The 23,876-nt window shown below is 45.8% G+C and overlaps 1 protein-coding gene across 6 annotated transcripts in view; it reads right to left on the reverse strand.

Moving 5' to 3' along the window:
- KDM6B (lysine demethylase 6B) overlaps positions 1-23,876 on the reverse strand; it is an 823,670-nt gene that overhangs the window by 98,590 nt on the left and 701,204 nt on the right. For 4 of the 6 annotated variants that reach the window (XM_086946061.1, XM_086946060.1, XM_086946062.1 and 1 more), the window contains 5 exons: positions 22,564-22,684; positions 21,172-21,270; positions 18,678-18,909; positions 16,677-16,769; positions 5,583-5,753 (listed from right to left, as the gene is read on the reverse strand). In XM_086946061.1, coding sequence (XP_086802187.1) covers positions 5,583-5,753; positions 16,677-16,769; positions 18,678-18,909; positions 21,172-21,270; positions 22,564-22,679 — 711 coding nt within the window. In that variant the 5' untranslated portion in view covers positions 22,680-22,684. The remainder of the gene's footprint in view (positions 1-5,582; positions 5,754-16,676; positions 16,770-18,677; positions 18,910-21,171; positions 21,271-22,563; positions 22,685-23,876) is intronic. The other 2 variants (XM_086946064.1, XM_086946065.1) reach the window with 1 other exon arrangement.

A 23,876-nucleotide genomic window follows, 5' to 3' on the forward strand; every position in this document is an offset into this window, starting at 1 on the left:
GATGGATACTTCTAATCGAAAGACTACTCACCTTTAGAATATTTCCCAGGCGCCAGACTATCTGTAAATATTTCAAAGCAATGCTCCGGCGTGCCTCTAGGTGGCACCATGCAGATCCACATAGGCTTGGTTCCACCCCGGAAGTGGAGCCGCATACAAGCGCCATCCCCGCACGCAGACATCAGTTCCTTTCTGTGCTTTTGAATGCTGGTCCTGAGCTCCGCACCTACTTTCGGTGTTTTGAGGACTCTCAAAACAAAATCCAGTGTTTAGGGAACCATATCCTATTTTAAAACAACAGGCTTCTAACCATGCCACTACTGCACAAAACAGATGTTGGCTACAGACCTGCATGAAGTGCATCTCTGGTCACAACTTCAAGTTGTGCGATGAGTGCACCTTCATGCTCCCGAAGGAATCCGTGACAGCGAAGCAGTATGTCGCCCAACACACTAAGAACTCACTGGCCTCATAAGTCCTGCTCAAAGGAAAGGGTGTGGACTCGCTCATCTTTGTGGTTGAAGTCCACCGAAAACATAGGAAAGAAGTAGGGCTGGCTCCCATCCTGCCCCTCAATGAAAAGAGAAGTTATGAGGCCCTAAAAGTAGCAATCAATATCACTCCTGGTCTCCAACTGAGGAGCCCATCCCACAATTCATCCTGATGCACCCAGAGTTCCATTCCTAAATATATATTTACTCCCCAGAGTTTCATGGGCCATTGGTGAAACCACAGCAGGCCACAGCTTTTAAAAGGAAGCAATTCTTTACTACTCTTCCCCCACCCTCTGGTGTGCCTTCAAGGCCAAAGGATTTCAGCCAGTGGATCCACCCTCAATGCCATCTGATCCCCTTGGACCTTTCATAGGTTCAGCACTGAACTGACTGGTGCAGACTTCCACTCCAGCTCCGAAACCTGCATTGGCACCTCCATCCCCTACTCTAAATGAGAGTTGGATATCCAACCCTTACCGAGGTTGTGCTCATACAACACGAGCCAGAATCTATGCTTCCACTCCCATAGAGGCCCCCCTCAAAGGCTCCATTGTCGTTTGCCTCAGTCTGACCACAGCTTCCCATCACCCAGAGATGATGATGATGGTGGGGATGGAGACTATTTACGCCTGCACCTTATTATGATTAGAATGAAGACGGACTTTTTTTAGATGGAATTATAGGAGACCAATGAGCTTGATGCTGCCCCAATACAGGGTTGGTTTTGCCTAGGGCCTTCAATGGAAGAGAAGGTTTCCTTTGTTGTAGTAATTGGTTGAGAGGCTGAGGTCAAGGACCTACAACTGCTTTTAGCTGAAGTCATGACTAATGTCCTTACAGAAGTTTTTCAACCTGAGCCAGTCTCTTCTGAGCTCTTGCTTCTGTTCAATTAAGCACTTACTGACATTTTGATAGGCACTTGGTCCAAGCTCTTTTCTTGCGCACCTGTCAGGAAGCAGGTTGGCTGGTAACACTATTCCTTTATGGGTTCCGGAGTAGCATGCTACTCATCAGAAAAGTGCGTCAACACCCATCAGTGGTAACAAGTGCTATATGAATGCAAACCTTTCTTTCCCTTCCATTCCTCCGCTATCCTTCTCACTCCAGATAACTGACTAATATCCGCCACTCAAATTACTTTCATATTTCACCATACTAATTCACCACTAATCCTTTAATCCTTTATGGGTTTCCGGAGTACCGTGCTACTCGTTAAAAAAAAACAAAAAAAAAAAACCCTTCAACACCCCATCAGGGGTAACAAGCACAATATAAATACAAACCTTTTTTCCTCTTCTAGCCTTCAGAATCCAAATAACTGACTAACCTATTCACCACTTAAAATTACATTCTTATTTCACTATACTAATTCAACACTAATCCTCTATGGGTCCCGGAGTAGCGTGCTACTCACCGAAAAAGCGCTGCGACGCCTCCTCAGGGGTAGTAAGCGCTATATAAATACAATTACTATAGACTGCCTCGTTTGGACCAGGATTTCCTTACATTGCACCCTACTCCAGAGTCTGGTGGTCTTGCCTGCAGTCCTTTGGGCCACCTTGGCTCAGACTACTGAAAATCATCAAGATGCAGCCAAATATTTGTGCTGGCCTTGATACTACTGTTTGTCTGGGGTTCGCAGTCAACATCAGTGTGGTGCTCGATCACCGTTTGTCAAAGTGATCCATATATTTCCTAGGAAATATACAGGCCGCCCTTTTGGCTCATGTCTACTCAGTGAAAAAAAGCACTTTCTCTGGGTCTCCTTTAAATCTAAGGAAAGACAAATGCAAAATGCACGTGCTGGCCCAGGTTCTGCCTGCCCTGGATTTGGGTGGCTGGATGGCAGCTTTCGGTATGGCGGACAGGAATTTTCATATATCCATCCTACAGTCCCAAAAACATTACCTTCGGGTCAAGATAAGCCAAAAGCATTTTACATTTGGACTTGCTCCCCTTCGGCTCACCAGCCCCTCTTGAGTGTTCACAAAAGTTATGGCGGTTTTCTCATCTTCGACATCTGTCTGTTGAAGGTGGGCTCTTCACAGTCAGTCGGGTGCCACCTCCAGACAACTGCAAACATCCTGACATCATTGGGGTTCTTGATTAACGAGCCAAAGTTGCACCAGAAACCTTCGCAGAGGTTTCTCTTTGTACTGAGCCCTTATTGAACACTGTGCAGTTCAGGGCCTTCTCTCAATTGCAACAAGTCCTCGACATGCAGGCTATGAGTCAGATGTTTACATTTCGGGCATGGATCACTGCGAGAGCAGCACAGACGTTTCTTGGCACATTGACCTTCTGCATCCTGCTTTAAGACTATGCCAGGTGGCACACGCCTGCTATGCAGCAGAATCTGAAATTCCCTGTGGGTCCAGCACTAAGCCAACCTGCCAGATGTCCTCCAGGTTTCGAAGATGACCACACGATCCGCAGTGGTAGCTCCTCAGCTGCAATTAGGCCAGTGACAAGCCACGCTCCCTTCCATAGCCTGAGCGGATGGTTGCGCGGTATGTGTTACTTTTGGATTGGGGAGGTCCTCTAGGGGGTAGTGGTGATTAGAGGACTAGGGTGGAAACCCAGCTCCATATAAATCCGCTGGGATTTGTCTGGCACTGCAGGCCTTCCTGCAGTCTATACCGGGGAGGCTGGTACAGGTTCTCGTGGACACCACCACCACTACGAAGTACTACAAAGAGCAGGGTGAAGTGGGTTCCTGTGGCAAGAGGCTCTGCACCTCTGGAGTTGGCTGTAATGTAATATCCCTGATAGTGAACCACTTGGTGGAATTCTTCAATGGCAAGCGGACAAGCGCAGCCAGCATATCATGAATGGCATCTCCTTCCGGAGGGGCAGCAGGGCATCTTCCAACAGTGCAGTCAAGTAAGAAACTGATGGCAGTGCGTAGGAGTGGCACTTACATGCGCTCTGATCACTCACTTACAGGGCGGAACGGAGCTCATGCAGAGTTCACAGCACCACCTAGCGACTCACGCGACATTCCTATGAGAAGTTTCCAGATCGAGTCTGGCGACTGGGGAATATCTTTATGGTAAGGAATCTGTGGTTAGAGTATCCACCAGAAAGAGCATTACTGAAGGTAAGTAATTCACTCCTCTGTTGCCATTTATTACTTACACAAACATGCTTGATACTACTATTATATTATTAAACAGTTAATTAAATAGTGCTTACGAGCGCCGGCGAGGCATAGAAACCCTTTGAGGGAGGTAGCACGCTACTCCAGGACACAAGGTTCATGGATATACTACTGGTTATTGGTTAGTTATGGTTACCATTAGTTGGTTCATTGGTTGTTTGGACTAGTCAATTGCTATCAAGGACACTTTCATGCATTTTACTCCAATTTCGTTGGAGGGAATTAAACGAATAGGAGCTAGATGTGAGGATTAGTGGGGGGATATGTGGGTTAATGCAAGGGTTGGTGGGATGAATGGATAGGCAAGAGGAGATTAAGTATGGTTAAGTTGCAGGGATATAGTTTCAACGAAAGAGGTTGTGATCTATGAGGTAAGGTGTGGGCAAGCTTTATCCTGTGCTTTCTTCCTTTCAACACAAGATGTTGACGTGGATTAACATTTTGCAGACCGTGACCTCAGGCTACATGAATTACTCAAATTAAATGGCTGGAAACCGGTGCAAAAGAAAAAGTTGTGGCAAAAATCAAGGTCTGAATGAGAGAGTCAGCATGAGATAGATATAAAATGGCTCTAATGCGTATGACTATAGGGGTGGCTCAACATCCTGAGTGTCCGTCAAATTACTTAATGTCCAGTGCCTACAACAATTAACGTGGATTTAAGTGATGTAATTAGTGAGCATGTACAGCGCTTTAATACCTTCAGATTGGGTTTTGATCAGGCTACATTAATAAGGCCAAAAAAGAAGAAGTAGTACCTCAATTACAGAACGAGCGTTTGACAGACACTAATTAAGTTTAATCAATCTACACTTGATCCAAGCTCCACACTAAGACCAGATCAGGTGGCCGTTCCTTCTCCTTCCTCGCGGGCAGAGCCTGGAACGCCCTCCCTCTCCTCCTCAGACAGACAACATCTCTCCCCCATCTTCACAAGAAACCTCAAAACCTGGCCCTTCGACAGACCCCCTCCTTGATGGACTGGAACCTGCGAAACCCCCCTCCACCAGCACCTTGAGACCCTCACGGGTGAGTAGTAGCGCAACAAACACGTGATTGATTGACTAAGAACAGGAAGTGATGTCGCACACTGCAGAATTAAAAGGCAGCAAAGAAGGGTGATAAAGATGCCAATGAAGGATACAAAATGGGGGCCAAAAGTCCCTTTTTAGATTTATTTTTCTTGACACAATAGGTCCCAAAGCAACACTGCATGCGCACTGTCTGAAAGCTCGGCCTAAAAAACAAATACATCTAGTAAAATTAATCTATTTCTCTTAGAGTGTTTTTGTTAGACTGACGAACTACATGAAATGTTGATGTACAAAATAGAAAGCTGCAAGACAATTGGGGTTGGCCAGGTGTTAGAAATGTGAGGCAGTAGCAAATATAAAGGTTTTAGGAAGACAAGCTTCTTAACTGATATCACTGACCAAATGTGAAACCTATTGCATGTGTGTGATTAGGAGTGCAGTATTGAAGCTTTCCTTTGCCTACAAGTCACATGAAACACTAACTGCTCTTAACCCATGGTAAAATTCCACAGCACCTCTTGGAATGAAAAGCTAAAAGAGCCACGTTGTATTAATTAAACCTCAAGACAGCAGACAAACCAGTAATGAGGAGAAAAAAACTGCAGCACATCTTTTTGAAACCCGGCATCGCTTTACAAGTCTTAACTAATGAATGAATTCATGTATTTATCATATAAATCAGGTGCTGCTATTGCTTCACTATGCCTGTAAAACAGCGAAGTACAACACATCTTCGGTGAGCTAGGCATAATTATGGCTGTCCTCACAGTAAACCCCACAAATGTTCACTTGAACCTCAGAAATCTACAAAGATCCCTCCTGCTCCAATATAGGTCCCATGCCAAATACTACAAATAAAATTATTTGCTGGTGTAAGGGAACAATGTTCCTCACCTGTTCAGGACTGTTGCCTCTCCTGCGTTTGGCGATGTTGGGAAAGTCCTCGCTGTGAGGTGGGTGGACCACATGCTGGACTGGTGGAACAGGCTGGATTACCGGAGTCTCCATGGAGGTCCCTGGCCGTTTCATCTGAGCACCTCGCTTGCTGGAAAAGTTTCTCTTCTGCTGAAGTAGGGAAAATTAAACCAGTATCAAAAGCAGGAAACCGATAATATGGTGTCTTTCATATATAAATTGTTGCAACTGTGCAAATTTGCACCTCTGATTAACACTTGGAATCTTGATTTGAATAAGGGACACCCTTCATGGGGTGTCATTCAGAGGTCTGCAGAAAATCTCAACCCACAAATCAAATCTCCCACAGTGGTATCTCTCTCCCTCGACTTCCAATCCTCACATCGGACAGTATTCCGTTCTAAAAGGTTACCTTAGCAATGGCAATCAAAATATTTTGATCTCTAATATAGCAGAGTATAAGTTGTCCCTCCATGCCTGCAAATAATTTGCCCTTTCTACTTATCTTTATGTACACTGAGGCACAAGGCAAAAAAAAAATTAAGGTATTAAACATCAGAGCTGCATCGTGGTAAGAGTGGGACTTAAGCAAAAGCTCACTAAAACAGCCTGTAATTTTAAATCTTGCCAAATAATTGGAGGCTATTAATTTCGACAGCATTGAGGTAGTCATGGTATTTCTTCCAATCACTCTTCAGACTGCAAACTGAAGAACAGAATCAATAACGTTCATGGTGGGGGGGGCTTACAGAGGACTAACTCTGGAAGAAAATGTGTTTCTTGCAGAGGAATTTTTGGCCTGGAAGTACAATCCTAAAGAAGCATCTCTTCTGACAAGACGCCAGTGCATGCAGGCAATGTGAAAGAAACAGGTTAGTATTAGATTCCTTACATTAGAATATCCCCAGGCGTCAGACTGGATCTGGAAATTTTTGCGTAGCAGTACCCTTGCGCGTCGGTAGGCGTCATCTGCGGCACCGCGTCAGTCGTCGGCGCCGTGATGACGTCGTCGGAGTACTTAGATGCCGCCTCCGCGCGCTGACGTCAGTTCGTCTTTTTTCCACGCCAGCAGCGCAGATCCGGAAAAAGTGGTACCTCAGTCATTGTTTGACTAAACTTTTTACGATCTCTTTTGATCATTTTGAGTCTTCGACTCCGAACGGTGCCGGTAGGGATGGCAGGTTTTAAGCCCTGTGAGGACTGCGACCGACTGATGTCGGTAACCGACCCTCACCACCGGTGTCTTCACTGTCACGGCGTCGACCACGACGACAAGGCCTGCCCCGACTGCCGAGCCCTGACTTCCAAAGCTAGGCGGAGCAGTCCCCCAAGCGGCTCGAGCTCCGGCAGTCGGCCCCGCGCCGCGAGAGGACCCAGTCCGGAGGGAGGTCGAGGGACCGGTGGCGGGGTCGGAGCCATCATAGCCCTCGGAATCGACATCACTCTTCAGGCTCGAAGTTGTCGGGTAAGCACAAGAAATCGAAGAGACGTCATCGCTCTTCCGACTCTCTCCCCCCCCCGCGGCCGGGGGTTCGGGTGACACTGCCCATGCGGCTCCGCAGGAGTCGTGGGTGTCGCGACCTGCCCCATACCCTCCGGTCCCTGGGCAGCAAGCGACGCCAGAGGAGAACGATCGCTTCCTCATGGCCATGAGGTCCCTCTCTGCTCCGACTGGCTCCGTGGCGCCTACGGGCCCAGCGGACCAGTCTGGGGGCCCTAGCGGGTCGTGTGCTTCGGCCCGATGCCGCCGACGCCTTCGGGCCCGGTGCCGCAGGGCCCCGCTGGATCCGCGTCGTCGCCGGTTAACCTAACGACCTCACCGGCGCCGGTCCCTAGGGTGTCACCTCCGGAGCCGCCTTCGGGTGTCGCCGTCCCCGATGCTTCGTTCGATCCGGTTCCGGCGTGGGAACGGCGCCGCAGGGCGCCGCTTTCGTCGCCGCTTGGAGAGTTTTACTTCTATGAACCGGCCCCATCATTTGACAACCCTGATTATCAGGAAATGGGTGATGAGGAGTATTGGGAGGGGTCTGAGGATCCTCTGACACTTGAGTGTCAGTCCCAGCACAGATTTGTGGCATGGTGCACAGCAAAGGCTGTGGATCCTCTCTCTGCCCCTCTTTCTGAGGTTCTTCTCTTCCTTCTTTCTCTTGCCCAGCAGGGCTCTGCTCTGGGCACTATCAAGGGCTACCTTTCTGCCCTTTCAGAGGCTGCCTGATCAAACTTCTTTGTTCAAGTCCCCTATTGTAACTCGTTTTCTGAAAGGCATCACACACACGTTTCCACCGGTTCCGTTTGTGATGCCTCAGTGGGACTTAAACCTGGTTCTTACCTATCTGATGTGCGCTCCCTTTGAGCCACTTCACAACTGTCCTCTCTGCCTTCTTACTCTGAAGACTGCTTTCCTGGTTGCCATCACCTCTGCCAGGAGCGGGAGTGAGCTCTAGGCTCCTTCCTCCAAACCTCCTTTCCTTTCTGTCCATCCGGACAAGGTTGTGTTGCGGACTAGACCCTCTTTCCTGCCCAAGGTTGTCACAGCCGTCCACATTGGGCAGTCCATCCCCTTGCCCACCTTCTTTCCTCCTCCGCATACCTCAAAGGAGGAAGAGCGGCTCCACCGTCTGGACCCAAAACGTGCGCTCTCGTTTTTTCTCGATCGCACTTGCCAGTGCCGGGTGGATGACCAACTCTTTGTTGGTTACGTGGGCGCTAAGAAGGGAAGGGCGGTGCACAAGCGAACCATCTCCTGGTGGGTCGTGTTGTGCATCAAGGTATGCTACTCCTTGGCGAAGGAGCCTCCTGTTGGGCTGAGGGCCCATTCCAGTCGGGCCACGGCGGCTACAACTGCCCTGGGCAGAGGAGTCTCCTTGCAACATCTGTCAGGCAGCTACTTGGGCCTCGCTGCACACGTTTGCAAGACACTACTGCCTGAACAGCCAAGTCCGGAAGGATGGCTTCTATGGCCGTTCCGTCTCCAGGACTTTCCGGTGTGATTATTGGTTCGCAGACCCACCACCGGGGTTGGTATTGCTGGGGTATCTATTCTAAGGTAAGGAACCTAATACTAACCTGTTTCTTTCAGATGAACAAGTTATTTACCTTCGGTAACGATATATCTGTAAGAAACAGTAGTTCGTATTAGATTCCTTACCGCCCCACCCATCCTCCCCGTTCTGCGAACCGATATCTAGGGTTAAGGTCATCCCCTTTCAGGGCCCTAGTTTCAATGGCACCAGTGTTGGTTTTTAACATGGCTCTGAGTTTCTGGCGCGGAAAAGCTGTGTCTAAGAACTGACGTCAGCGAGGGAAGGCGGCGTGTTAAGTACTCCGACAACGTCATCACGGCGCCCACGACGGACGTCTACCGACGCGCAAGGGTACTGCTACGCAAAAATTTCCGGATCCAGTCTGACGCCTGGGGATATTCTAAGGTAAGGAATCTAATACTAACGAATAGTTTCTTACCGGTCAGTGTAGTTTTGCAGCTTGAAGATCTTTCTGGATTCACTATGCTGTGCATTATTCCGCGGTCTTGTGGTTGGGTCCGGAATCGTAGTCTTTTTTTTTTCTTCGTAGCCCAGGTGGGCGTCGACGTCACACCTTTTGGTGTATTTTCGATGACGTCTGCACGCTTCCTGCGGAAGCACCCACTCTTGGGCGCCATCTTCGGATTCTTTTTTCTCGTGTTTGTTCTGTTACCGAAGTAATGGCAATGTTCTAGTAAGTCATTCACCGCTTTAGCCTTCACGGCTTGTTGTTCAAGTAATTGTCCATGTTTCCAACCTCCTTCCTCTCCAGCCTCATCTTTCTGGCGGAGGTGGGTGGGTTTGCTAGTGAATCCAGAAAGATCTTCAAGCTGCAAAACTACGCCGACAGGTAAGAAACTATTCGTTTTGCATCGTGAATCTTTCAGGATTCACTATGCTGTGTATATTTTTATTTATTTTGAAAGTTTTATATAGCGCGGACAAGATCCTTGCGGATATCAGAGCGCTTTACACAGAAGGGGTACATGAGGGAGCATAGTCAGACAGGTAAATCAAATGAGCAAACAGTACATCGTCAGACAGGTAAATCAGAAGGAGCAAACAGTACAATCAAGTAAATCATGCATAGGGTGCAATATGAGCTAACGATCGGTGCATTAAAAACAAGTGGGAGTATAATACTGCAATAAAAGGCATACATTCGCTAGTTGATAATAGTCTAAAGAGGCCATTTCTTAGGGTGCTATATGAGCTAACGATCGGTGCATTATAAACAAGTAGAAGTATAATACTGCAATAAAAGGCATACATTCGCTAGTTGATAATATTCTAAAAAGGCCATTTCTTAGGGTGCTATATGAGCTAACGATCGGTGCATTATAAACAAGTAGAAGTATATTACTGCAATAAAAGGCAGACACTCGTTAATTAATAATAGTAGACAAATTAATAGACTTTGTTGATACAGAAAGGGGGTGGTGATGAACAGAGTGTCTGAATTAAGCAGACCACTCTTACCCAGTCAAGAGATCAGGGTTTGATCCATCACCGTTATTTAGCTCACTGCATCACCCCAGTTCAGAACCTGGCTATATGCAAATTAGTCTGACCCAGTGCCTCATGGGAACAGGGCAGACCAAACTACCAAGCCAATTCTTCACCGGAACGGAGACAAGCTTCCGGGGACCGGTTTCTGGCATTTCAGCTGTCGTCGGCCCGGCTTGCTTGAATCCTGGTGGTGCAGGGAGCAAGGGACTCATGTCTGAGTATACCCTGCCACACCTATAGTGGCCAAAATCGATACAGAAAGGGGGTGGTGATGAACAGAGTGTCTGAATTAAGCAGACCATTCTTACCCAGTCAAGAGATCAGGGCTTGATCCATCACCGTTATTTAGCTCACTGCATCACCCCAGTTCAGAACCTGGCTATATGCAAATTAGTCTGACCCAGTGCCTCATGGGAACAGGGCAGACCAAACTACCAAGCCAATTCTTCACCGGAACGGAGACAAGCTTCCGGGGACCGGTTTCTGGCATTACAGCCGTCTTCGGCCCTATTTTGGCCACTATAGGTGTGGCAGGGTATACTCAGACATGAGTCCCTTGCTCACTGCACCACCAGGATTCAAGCAAGCCGGGCCGACGACGGCTGAAATGCCAGAAAACGGTCCCCGGAAGCTTGTCTCCGTTCCGGTGAAGAATTGGCTTGGTAGTTTGGTCTGCCCTATTCCCATGATGCACTGGGCCAGGGACAGACTAATTTGCATATAGCCAGGTTCTGAGCTGGGATGGTGCAGTGAGCTAAAAAACGGTGATGGATCAAGCCCTGATCTGTTGACTGGGTATGAGTGTTCTGACTGCTTAAAATGTCTGCTATCTGAATTTGAACTCCTGGAAGGTGTTCGGCTAACAGATAGATGTTTTGAGGAATGGCCCATCTCCAAATTTCCTGCGCTAGTCTGGATAGTTGGAGAGAATGTGTCCCTCCTGTTTTTGAATATAATACATCGCTGTCATGTTGTCTGTTCTGACCAGGACTGCTTGGTTGAGTATATGCATTTGAAAAGCTTTTAATGCTAGAAACACTGCTAGTAGTTCTAGATGGTTTATGTGCAGTCGTTTGTGCTGTACACTCCATCTCCCTTGAACTGTGTATCTCTCCATATGAGCTCCCCATCCGGTGAGCGATGCATCCGCTGTTAGTACCACTTGTGGAATTGGTTCTAGGAATGACCGCCCTTTGGAAATGTTTGTTGTATTCCACCACTTCAGAGAGCGATACGTGCGGTCGTCTACCAACACCAGATCTGTAATCTGACCTTGAGCCTGATTCCACTTTGTTGCTAGACATTCTTGAAGCGGACGCATTTGTAGTCTGGCATATGGGATTAACAGTATGCAAGAGGACATCATCCCTAATAACTGCATGAACACTCGAGCGATTAATGAGTGTTGGGGTTGAAATCTTTGAATTAGGGTGAGCATTGTCTGAATCCTGCCTGAATTGGGTATATACTATGGCTTTTTCTGTATTTATAGTAGCCCCTAGATATTGTTGAACCTTTTTTGGTTGCAGGTGGGATTTTGTGTAGTTCACCATAAACCCTAGCTGGTGCAGCAGTTGAATTGTCTTTTGTGTGTTTTGAAGACATTCCTCTTGTGACATGGCCTTTATTAGCCAGTCCTCCAAGTAAGGGAAAACCTGTATTCGCTGTCGTCTTAGGTATTCTGCAACCACTGCTAGGCATTTTGTGAACACCCTCGGTGCTGTTGTGACTCCAAACGGAAGGACCTTGAACTGATAATGTCGTCCTTCTATTACAAACCTGAGGTATTTTCTGTGAGCTTTGTGAATTGGGATATGAAAGAAGGCGTCTTTTAGATCCAGTGTAGAAAGAAAGTCCCCTTTCTTCAGTAAAGGAAGTACATTTTGGAGCGTGACCATGTGGAAATGTTCTGAATTTATGTATGCATTGAGAGGTCTGAGGTCTAGTATAGGCCTTAGAGATCAGTCTTTTTTGGGAATTAGAAAGTATAGAGATTATACTCCTGTTCCTTGTTGATGTTGTGGAACCTCCTCTATCGCATGCTTTTGTAGCAGTGATAGTACTTCCTGTTTTAATAATGTCAGATGATCTTGACTCATTGGACGCTGTCTGGGGGGGGGGATGTTTGGTGGGGTAGCAGTGAGTTCTAGGCAATAACCATGTTGGATAATTTGTCTCACCCACCTGTCTGATGTGATGTTTTCCCAGACAGGTAGGAACTGTGATAGGCATCCCCCGACCGGTGTTGCATGGTCTGGGGGAGCTGTATGAAGTCACTGTTTTGGGGTAGGAGAGTTGCGGGTATTGTTGTTTCCGCGACCTCTACCCTTGTTGTTACCTCTGTAACTGCCTCTAGAATTACCTTTAGGTGATGTTGGTGTAAAAGAGGTTGATTGCTGGTTTGTGCCTGTATTCTTTGATCCGCCTCTATAGGTGGACCTACGAAAGGAACCTCTCTGAGATGACTGTTGCAATGCCCCCATTGACTTAACCGTTTGTGTCCTTTTTCATTTTCTCCAACGCCTCATCTGTGCTTGAGCCGAAGAGTGTTTTCCCATCAAAAGGCTGGTTCAATAAAGAAGTTTGTACCTCCTGTTTGAACCCTGAGCCATGCAAGTCTTCTTAACATGATACTGGTGTTTATAGATCTTGCCGCAGTGTCTGCTGCGTCTAAAGCACACTTAATGGAAGTGTTGGTTATTATCTTCCCTTCTTGTATCAGCTGACCTGCCCTTTGTTGATGTTCCTTAGGGAGATGTGTAATGAGTTCCTCTAACTCATCATAATGAGCTCTATCATAGCGTGCAAGTAGCGCTTGAGTATTTGCTATGCGCCAGCTGCTTGGGATGCTACTCTCTTGCCAGAGGCATCTATTAACTTGGACTCCTTGTCAGGAGGAGAAGCTTCTCCTGTTAGTGAGTTCGCCCTCTTACGAGCATTTGAGACAACTAACTAGTCCAGAGGTATTTGGCCCTTAATAAATACTGGGTCTTTTGGGGCTGCCTTATACTTTTTGTCAATTCTTGGGTTTAACACCCTAGCCCTCACAGGATCTTTAAATATATCTGATGTGTGAGTGAGGAGACCCTTAAGCATTGGTAGGGTCCCTGAAGTTTTTTGTGCAGCAGGTAGTGTTTCTAAAAGGAAATCTTCTATCTGAGGTTCCGGATGTAAATCTACCTTGTGGTATTTTGTTGCCCTATTAATCAATTGTGCAAAACCCGAATTATCAGGGGGGAGAGGGTTTTGAGGGATACAGGTCAGGGTCATTATCATTATCATTATCTGTCACTGCATCATAATCTTCCCATGGGTCTGTGTCTTCTGGGATAGTATTGTTATCATCCCCAGGAAGGTCCCCATCCCCTGTGTCACTTTCTACATCCGTTTGAGGTGTAGATGGGCGTGGTGTAAAAGGTCGAGGGATAGCTGGCAGAATATGAGGAAGAGGAGAAGAGGGTGTGTCCATAGGCTGTGGAGAAAGGGGAGGAGTTGTATTTTTCCCCATTGTTCTCTTCTTAGGAGGAGGAGCTTTCCCCTCCAACGGTTGAGTCTTCCTCTTTTTAGGTGGTTTTGTCCTCACCTTGCCAGTTTGTGGATCAATGAACAAAGTCTTTTGTTTTGGATCGGTCTCTTGCTCCTGCGTCGGTATCGAAGCCTTTGGGTCCAATAGGTGCTTTTGCTTCTGTGTCTCGGTGTTATGTGTTTTCGGCACCGAGAGTTTGCTCGAGTCCGATATTTTCGGAATCGAGGGAGTCTTCGACGGCGAAGCATGTTTCGGTTTCGACATGGAATGTTTCGACTTCAAGCTCTCTTTGGTATGGAGCTTCGGTGTCTATGTCGACCGTTTATCGGATCCGACATGGTGGGAGACAGAGTGTTTCGGTTTCGTTGCCGAGCCAGAAGGCGGGGCGTCGGAAACTTTTTCCGGTGTCTGACCGGGCTTGAAGGCGGGGTCGACACCAATCGGGGTCGTTTTTTTGGCAAAGAGACGTCGTCACTCACGGTTTGATGAACGTCGACTTCTTCGACATCAGACTCGTACTCTGACCTGACCCGTCCTCATCTTCTTCCTCCTCCGAGTATTCGACCTCAAACAGTTCTGGAATTGCATCTGACTCCATCCTCGACATCTTGTGTCTTCGGGCTCGACGGTTTCTAATCGTCGACCTGGAGGAGAAAGCTGCGCAGGCTTCACAATCCCTGGATTCGTGGTCAGGTGACAAACAGAGGTTGCACACCTTGTGTAGGTCCTTGTGTGGGAATTTAGCACCACACAGACATTTCTTGAATGGAGTCCTTTCCATGGACTCCGGGCTGGACTACATCGAAATAGGCCTCCCGGTCCCGTCGACGCAGAGTTGTGAATCTTCGGTGTAGACGTTGAAGTGCGTCGAAATGGGAATGAACTTGCGCTCGATAAACAATACAGTCGAATTGGAAAGGGAATACATGCCGAAATATAACTTTTTCTCGAAGTCGATCCGGAGCGCTTCGATCCTCATCCGAACCCGATGGCGGAAAAAAACAATCCAAGGATGGAGCCGATGCCATGCGCACTATCACCCAAGGGAGGAGTCACCAGCCTTGTGACTACAAAAGACTTCTCCAAGAGAACAACAAGTGCAATCATCCGAGCCCAACACCAGATGGCGATCTATTCACAATATACCATCTGCAGCCCATATGCCTCGAACAAATGATTTTCAGAAGAAAAACCGCCAAACAAAGCAGGTTGAAAACCCCTGAAGTGTTGAGAGATCCAGTCAGCAAGACCAGTAAAAAACATAACGGAGGCTGTGAGGCAAACTGGCACCACAGTGCGTGCTGTGCAATGAAAGTTGCTGCTTTCCTTAAATGTACAGTGTATGGTGACTGCATTGCTCCTAAGGTGAACATCATACTTGCCTGTCTTGGCACTCAGATTTGGAGAAACACTTCTGTTGTACAAACTGATAATACAGATTCTCAAACACCCTCTCCAAGATCTCCTATGGTTTGAATTACCCTTATTTCATCTCTATATAGTCAAATTCTTAAATCGAATTTCTGATACCACATCGTTATGCAGTTATTCTGACACTATTCTGCTATATTTTCGAGTTGTTAATGAATTGTACTTGTACTTCCATTTAAGTAATAAAAGGTATTGCTCTAGGTACAACTGTGTGTGCATATGTTTGTAGAAGTGGGAACTATGGGCTCCCGGTTTGGCACTTCTATTAGCTGGTTGACCCTCAAGACTGCTTGCTGATTCAAGTACCAGGGGCTAGATGTACGAAGCATTTTTGCATTCGATAAAGGCCCGATTCTGTGAATTGGGCTGTTTACAAACGCAAAAATGCTTTTTCTGCATTACCAAGCACAAACTGTGATTCAGTAACTAACTTGTTACTCAGTCGCAGTTTGGGTTTTTAATTCCATATTTGGAAGGGGCGTGTTGAGGGCGCCCCTTCCTAATACTGATTCACAGTGTTATGTACAAATGTTTTGCAATCATAATGCGGTTGCAAAACATTTGCAGTTTAACACCAAATCGAAGTTGGCGATAACTCATTTGCAAGGGACCACTTCCCCTTTGAAAATGGTTGAATAACTATTTTTTTTATGACCAGACAGTGGTCCCATAGCCCAGTGCCTGCTCTTAAAAAGCATTAGCATAGCCAAAAGGTCTCGCCTTTGGGACCTTATAAGTGTTTAGCCATGCAACAGTTAGTGTTGTTGCACCAAGGAAATTGTTCTGCTTAACTAAATACTTATAAGGTCCCAAAAGAGAGACAATTGGCTATGCTGGTTATTGGTTGTGTTATGATTGCAAGTAAGGGGTAGAAATAGTGTATGCATTGTTTTTTTTTTTTTAAAGATGTACCTGTATATGATCGGTTTATTGCTTTTGTTTAAATTGATATTTACGACTTTATACTATGTGCATAACTGATTTGAAAATTCTATAAAAAGATTTAAAACCAGAAAGTGAGCAGCAGAATGAAAGAAGTCAGTAAGAGAGATGGTAAAGCTACGCTGCAGAGACAGGGACAAACCCAAGATGGACAAGCTGGGACAAGGAAAGCCATAAGAAGCATCAAGAATGACACAGCCAACCAGTGGTGAGCAATGGGCAGGCTAAAACCCCCCTGTAAGCTCTTTCTAAGCCCACAATACATCTTTTACAAGAAGACAGCTGCGCAGTCTGGTGGGCTTGACCTAAAACGGCTTATCTCATCTTGGAAGGAGGGGGGAGGCACTCCAGCAGAGTGGAGACATGGTACGGAATGAAGATGTACTTGTCTAGATCAGCCCTCTTTTTAACAAAAATACACAGAAGCTTCTGCTGCATTATTACAAATCTGCTTAAAAGATTTTCTGCACTGGCACACCTGGAGCGGACTAAAACCGGAGCTGCATGTCTTTCCAAGGTGTGACTACGAGTCTAAAGAAAGGTCAAGCATGTGCTCACACCTGTGATTAGTTGCATGCTTGTTCATCCTCAATGTGGCAAGAATTACATTTGCATCCAACCAGTCTGTGAAGCCACCCTTACCTCCAACTGCATCAGCGACCAGACTTGCTGCAAAGGAGGGAGCGCCTTGATCCTGTGGTGTGATGGGCCCGAGTGCATGCTCCACATGGGAACCTAAAGAGAAACGGCATTAGACACGAGATAAAACATCTGATCTTCAGAAACATGTTTAGAATGCACTAAATGGGCGAACACAGTGGGATGGTTTAAGTCAGATGAGAGGTAGGCCTTAGTGATCGAAACGAGATGTTTGAAGACCGAAAAATCTGGGAAACATCCTTTACAACGCAACTTTTACCACGCAGTGCTTTTACATCGCAACTTATACAACGCAAACCTTTACAACGCAAACCATTACAACGCAAACCATTACAACGCAAACCATTACAACGCATTGCGCTGGGGAGCGCTTTAGGATAGGGAATAGATTTAATGTACTATCCAACACCTTCCCTACTATCCACGGGGACTGGAGTTGGAATAGTAAATTAAACTATTCACTATCCAGCACCCCTCAACACTATGCGTTGTAAAGGCATGCGTTGTAAAAGCATGCGTGGTAAAAGCATGCGTTGGAATGTCATACATCCGAAAAATCTAGATCAGATTGACTGCACTTTGTCACTAAACAGCAAGAATCTCTACTTGAAGCAGCTTTACTCGAATTAGTTTGCAGTTTGAAACTCGGGCTGGATTACTCTGCGGAGCCTTGATATGGACTTTTTGAATCAGGTTATTTCTAAAGGTAGAAGTGTTTATTGTATTGATGTACTCTTATGAGCTCCCAATGTCAATTTTTCACTTTCTAAAATTGCAACATAACGACAGCCTTTCCACTAAATATTCCCCAAATTATAAAGAAGCTTATTAGGTTGGGAGGCGGGGTGGGGTGGGGTGGGGTGGGGGGTAGCGGGGAGGTTTGTCCTCTAGAGGGCGTTGAAGTTCATCCTGAAAGACAAATACATTCTACACCACAAAGATCCCCGATATGCAAACTTTTTCAAGAAGTGACGGTTTTTCTTAAAGGCCTTTGTAGTAATGCACCAGAAAGTGATAAAGCTTACACAGCTAACATGCACTGGACCTTAAACCCTGCAGTAAAAACGGACAATGAAATAGAATGGTGGGTGCAATTAAGCAAAAGCAATAGTCCTAACAGGAGAGATGACTGAATTGTGTTTCTGGTTTGAAGGGAGGCTTCAAGGTACAAAAAACAACCTTTCTTTTTTATGAATTACCAGCAGCAAACAAACGAGCGATTGCAGCATTACCACCTGAAAATACTCCTTTCGGGAATAACAATTAATCTTTTTACACTTTAAGAAATCATTTTTACTTCTAGAATTAGGGAGCAAATACTCCCACTTCAAAACCTGTTCTGGAGCTGGTCTGCACTCATTTGCTGTGGGTATTGTCCCGTGCAATTTTCTAGCCTGCCTTTCATCCTGGAAAGTGAAGAGACTGTAAGCAAAACCAATGTCAAGATATAATGTAGCTAGTATATTTCAGAAAATGTTTACCCCTTCCTACCTATCATGTTAAATAACTTCTCACCAGTAAAGCTGCACTTCCATATTAGTCTATGGGAGCTATGCAACAACTGGAGATGCCGAGAGGCCAAGAGACACAAGGGAGTTTCATCCTATGGATACGTAAAATCAATCAACCAGATAATGGGCTCACACGAAGGCCAATGTTGGGGAAGCTTATTTTTCAGCATTGCTTTCACATTTTAAAATGACTGTGTAAGGCATCTACCAAATAGGGTGATCCACATAAAAAAAGTTTTTTTCCCCAGGCTCTACCCACGTCTAAAAAAGTCACTCGTCATATGCTGTTCTTTGCCAAACAGACCACTTTCCTTTACCAATGAAAATTATTCTGCACATAAGGCACTTCACATTAAGAGATTACAACAAATCCCCATGACTAGGGGTGAGAATACTTCAATCCCCGGGGCAAAGAGAATCAAAAGGAGGAGCTGATGGACTAGGGTGATACAGTAGAGGCCAGTGTGGTTACCTGCTGCAGCAGCCTGCTGATGCGGGCATTGAGGTCCCCATAGCCGCTGTACTCGCGCTGGTGACGGGCAGCATTCTGGTAGCAATGGATTGCCTCCTCCAAGTCATGTTCGGACTCGTAAATCTGACCCATTTGCTCCCAGAGCTGCGGCTGCTGCTGGTCCCGCAGCAGAGCCTGCACACAGGTGTGGATGGTGTCGAGCTTTCCATGCAAAGGCCGGGGATTCGCATTCCTGAAGCAGGGGAGAAACCAACAGTAACAAGTCAGATGGAATGGAGCAGAGTGACTGGACAGCTAAGAGTCCTGAGCACATAAAGGACAGATTGTTCCACGAAACTTTTGCCTCCCACGTATGTACACTGATCTTCACATGTACGCCGATGACACCCAACTATATCTCAAATTGCAATCCCCCAAAGACATTGTACTCCTGAACTCAACGATCAGAAGCACCCAATCCTGGCTTGCCGATAATCATCTCAAACTCAATGCTTTGAAAACAGAGTTCCTTCTGATCTCACCTCCCGCGAAGATCTCTACCACTCAAACTTGGCTTAAACACCTAACTGCACTTAATGTCCAACCAACCATCGTGGACTTAGCAAAATCTTTGGGCATAACACTCGACACCAATCTCAACATGCAGCAACACATCAGCAAGGCAGCTAAGGGTGCGAACTACCAAATCAATACACTGAGGAAACTCAAACCCTTCCTCCCAGCCAAAGACTTCCAAACTGCAGTACAAGCACTAGTCATCCCTCGAATAGAATACAGCAGCATCGCCCTCTGCGGTCTCCCTCTAACTACTATGGCACCCCTAAGAGCTTCTCTAAACGCTGCAGTGAGACTCATCACTGGGTCAAAAAAACACTCTCATATCTCCCCTGACTTGAAATCCCTGAACTGGCTGCCTTTTGAAGCCAGAATACATCTGAAAATCGCCTGCATGACACACAAGGCTGTACACCTGAGCTCACCCGGTTCCCTCACCCAGAAGCTGACAATCTCTGGCGGCTCTAGAAACACTAGAGGCACAAACAATCTTCTGCTAAAACCTCGAAGATTCCGGAAGGAAAAAACTTATAAACGCTCCTTCTCAGGAATGGCACCCAGGATCTGGAACTCACTCCCTCCTGAAACTAGACTCATCCCCTCCATCACACTTTTTAGGAAAGAAGTAAAAGCTATCCTCATGGCTAAACACACTTGATCTATTAACGTGGATTTTTAAAGTCTCTGCACCGATCTGTATTATCTACGATCCCTCGATTATTCGTATTACTTGCCTTATTGAATTACCAGACTGTCTATGCTTACACCTATTTTTACTATCTGCATTATTGATGTACCTGTTTTACTATGCTCCCCCATGTACATACCCCACCCCACCCCACCTATACCTACAACTATGCTGTACCTAATGGCTTGTTATTCACTCTCCTGGTGTTATTCTATGCTTTGTAAAGCGCTCTGATATCTGCAAAGATCTTGTTCGCGCTATATAAAACTTTCAAAATAAATAAAATAAAATAAAAGCTGACCTAGTGGAATTACTATGGTACCCACTAGAAGCAGGGACACTGAAAATATGTGTTTCTGTAGCCTAAGCTTTCTTTTGCATAATTATATATTGGTGCAATTTGTCACATCATCTGCTGCATAATCTGCAAATAAAGAAGAAGAAAGAATTCCAGCTCTAATGGATCAAAATTTACCAAAAAAGGAGGCGCCGTGCTCATTAACTAGTTATCTTTCGGTTACTTATTTCTGTATTTCGTTGTTAAATTGGTACGAGCAACATGAAATCTTTTCCCAGGCAGTATTTTATTAATATGTGTAATAAAAATATCAAAATGATGAATACTATCAAAAAATGCTACATTATACCACATAATGTGCCTTTCCTCGCTGCATAATTTAATCAACTGTGCTAGAAAATGTGGTGCTCCCCTTCAGCATAATCCCAGTGGCCTGGTCTAGTACCTCCAGTGTTATGCTGTGCCTAATAGACGTTGGTCACATCTCAGCCTTGCTTTCGAGGACTGCTCACAGGCCTGAGTCAGATTACAACTGTGATATTTTGTTACCGGTGGTTTATGGTTCTTTTACGGTTTCATGTATGCTTGTCTTAATCACTTATAGGTTAGCAGGTTCTATTGTTTGATGGCTGTGGGTGAAGGTTTTACAAGATATACGTAATCCTCTCTGAATTATTGGGCATGCGCACTGACACATGAGAGTGAGGTAGTGGGTGCTTGGCATAAAGTTAAAGATGATATTTACAACGATCTAATAAAAACTTCCTGCATTGTATTGCTGGCCATATACACGTCTATACAAGCATCTCTCGCTTGCGATAATCGTAGAGTGGGAACTTAATCTGCTACCCTGTCCTGCAAGAACCACACCACTTAAGTGCTCAATGAACGAATGCCGGCTTAAGGGCTGCCAAGGCCAAACGTCGAAATCTTAATCCCTATGCAACACTTACCCAGAAGGAAAAAAGGGCTTGTTGGGGTGTCCGAGATTCGGCCCATGACTAGAGGGCAGGTGGGGTGGAAGCTGTGATTGTCCGACACCGGATGAACACCTGCAGGAAAAATTACAATAAGAGGGTTGGATTAATAGGGTGAGAGGAGGAGAAAAACTACAGTTTTATTATGGTTAATATTTTTTGCTCTTTGAGTTGACTTTATAATACAGACTAGGGCCCCTCCTATTACTTCACCTTACATTCCCTTCTTGATGCATCGAAATAAACGGACAGCACAGAGTCCAAAAAAACAGGAATATGCAGCACATAGAAAAAAAAACGCTGAGGCACGACGGACTCAGATACATATTGGTAGTCCGGGCTCCTTCCGACTAATGCGTGTAAGCAAAAAACTAATAATAATAAAAGTGTCACCTCGATGCATATTGGGTCGAGATAACTCATGGGCGCAACATGGAAATCGTGCTAAGTATAGCTACAACTCTCAGTCCCGTTTGCCCCCCCCCCCCCCCCAGTCAAACTAAAGGAGCACTATGGATCCTCTACAGCCCGCCTAAGAATATACCTCCGTTTTCATTTTTTAGTGAGTTAGGTATTTGTAAATGGCTATCGACACCATTCTGCTACAATAACAACTGTGGTAATTATAAAAGGATGGGATCAGTGTTCCGCTCAACTTCTATTTCTTTTTGATAGTACTGAAGTATTAAGACCTACACTGAGCTGGGAGCATATGTAACCACTTATTAGTGCTAGTTTAGGAATGTTATGTAGGTGGTACACCACCATTCTTTCACTTTAGAAGAAATAGGAGTAAATTACAGAGATAAAAGTTTCCTCTTCTATTCACTCAAAAATGCACACAAGACGTCTAAGGACACCAGTTGTGGAGCATATTAGACCTGTTACGCCTATGGTTTACTAGAAAGATCTTCACGAGCTAAACTCCAGGAATTTTGCTACTTTAATTAAATGAGATTGAGCCTGGTCTTTCTCTTTCCCTGCCCACCCCCTCTACTTTTTGTTGACCTGTTCATGAAATCCACCAGCCTTACCCAAGCTGTCAGTTTGCTAGCCCATTATGTCTCCCAATTTGTTGTAATGAATTTGTTTGTTGCACCAGCTTTACAGAGTCCAGTCATTTTCTTGTTGCCTCCGTTTGCCTAGAAAGTCCAGTTCTTGAGAAGAAAGCCAAAGTAACTCACCAAGACATGAAGGCTGTGGAAACGCTACACCGCATGCCAAATGTCCATACTGACATGCCGATACATTCGCCTTCCTCAGACACATACAGCCCACTTATTATATGGGCTAGATTGAATATAGCATTAATTAGCATCATAATGTGACCCACCTAAATAAACCAGAGGGACTTCCCTCAGACCTCACCTGCCGGGGGGAAGCCATGGGCGAGATGAGCTCCAAGCCCCGTTGCAGCTCAGGCCACTGTGTGGAAAAGCTTCCCGTGGACACCGGCCTCCAAGCTGGTCCACCGTGCGATGCATCCAGCCTGTTGGAGAAGGAGAGCATTATGCACACAAGTATCACTAGATTCAAGTTAGAGAACAATAGAAAAAACAAATTAAAAAAGACCAAGGTTTGGGGCAAAAGTAAAGTACAAAACAGAATGGAAACCACTCTAGCCGCCAACAGAGATTCAGCATGCTACCTCATTCCTTCAATGAGCCCACTGCATGTCTGTGGTTCACCTGCAGTCCATATTGCCTCCAGCTTCATACTGGATTACCTAGTGCCCCAACCTTACCCCCCCCGTGCCCCAACCATAAACTGCCCCCTGCCTCTCTTCCTCGCCATGTGTTGGCCTGAAGGTCTTTAGGGGTATACATTCATTACTTCAATCTCTACCATTTATGCAAGGAGGTTTTTCTATGAATGAACTGTTCCTATTTATGTTTGTTTCCCATGGGGAATCAGCAGCTATAAAGAACAGAAATGGCATAATCTAGAGAGGATAGGAGACTTGCTTGCACTGTTTATGGTAGACCGGTCAGCACACTTCTAGCACTGTAGAACAAAGGATACTACTAATTACCTGGCCCAGATTATGTGAACCCTGGGACACGTGCTGTAGTCGATCTGTTCTTTCTTCACACATGGGCGACCGCTGATTAACATGGGTAACTTTAGCAACATCAGCGACTTTGCTTAGTGTAATGAAAGTCTGCTATCCCACAGCACTCATAGCCAGTGGGTATGGCGATTGTGCCCTGTGGGCCTTGGTGCCAACTGTAAACTAATGACATTGACCTTCTAGTTAGTGTGTGGATATAGGGATCTCAGGATGCTGTGACAGTGGATGGCAGTAGGACAATTGGCTTCCATTAAACAGTGAGAAACAAATAGTTTCTTACCAGTCGGTGTCGTTTTTCAGCTTGAACACTGTGTATTCACTATGCTGTGGGTGAGTTCGCTAGTGAATCCAGAAAGTCTTCAAGCTGCAAAACTACACCGACAGGTAAACTATTCGTTTTGCAGCGTGAATCTTTCTGGATTCACTATGCTGTGCATAGACTTTGTAGCGGTTTGCTAAGTTTGTGGAGGCTGGGTGGAAGAGGAGCGTTTAGTTGTTGAATATATGTTGAAGCACCTTTTGTCCTACTTGTGCTTTCTTGTTCATCTGTATAACCCCGCAGTAGTGCTTAGTGAACGTGTGCACTGAAGCCCATGTTGCCGTCAGGCAA

This window comes from Lissotriton vulgaris, chromosome 12 (genome assembly GCF_964263255.1).
Source record: "Lissotriton vulgaris chromosome 12, aLisVul1.2, whole genome shotgun sequence".
Classification (NCBI taxonomy): Eukaryota; Metazoa; Chordata; class Amphibia; order Caudata; family Salamandridae; genus Lissotriton; species Lissotriton vulgaris.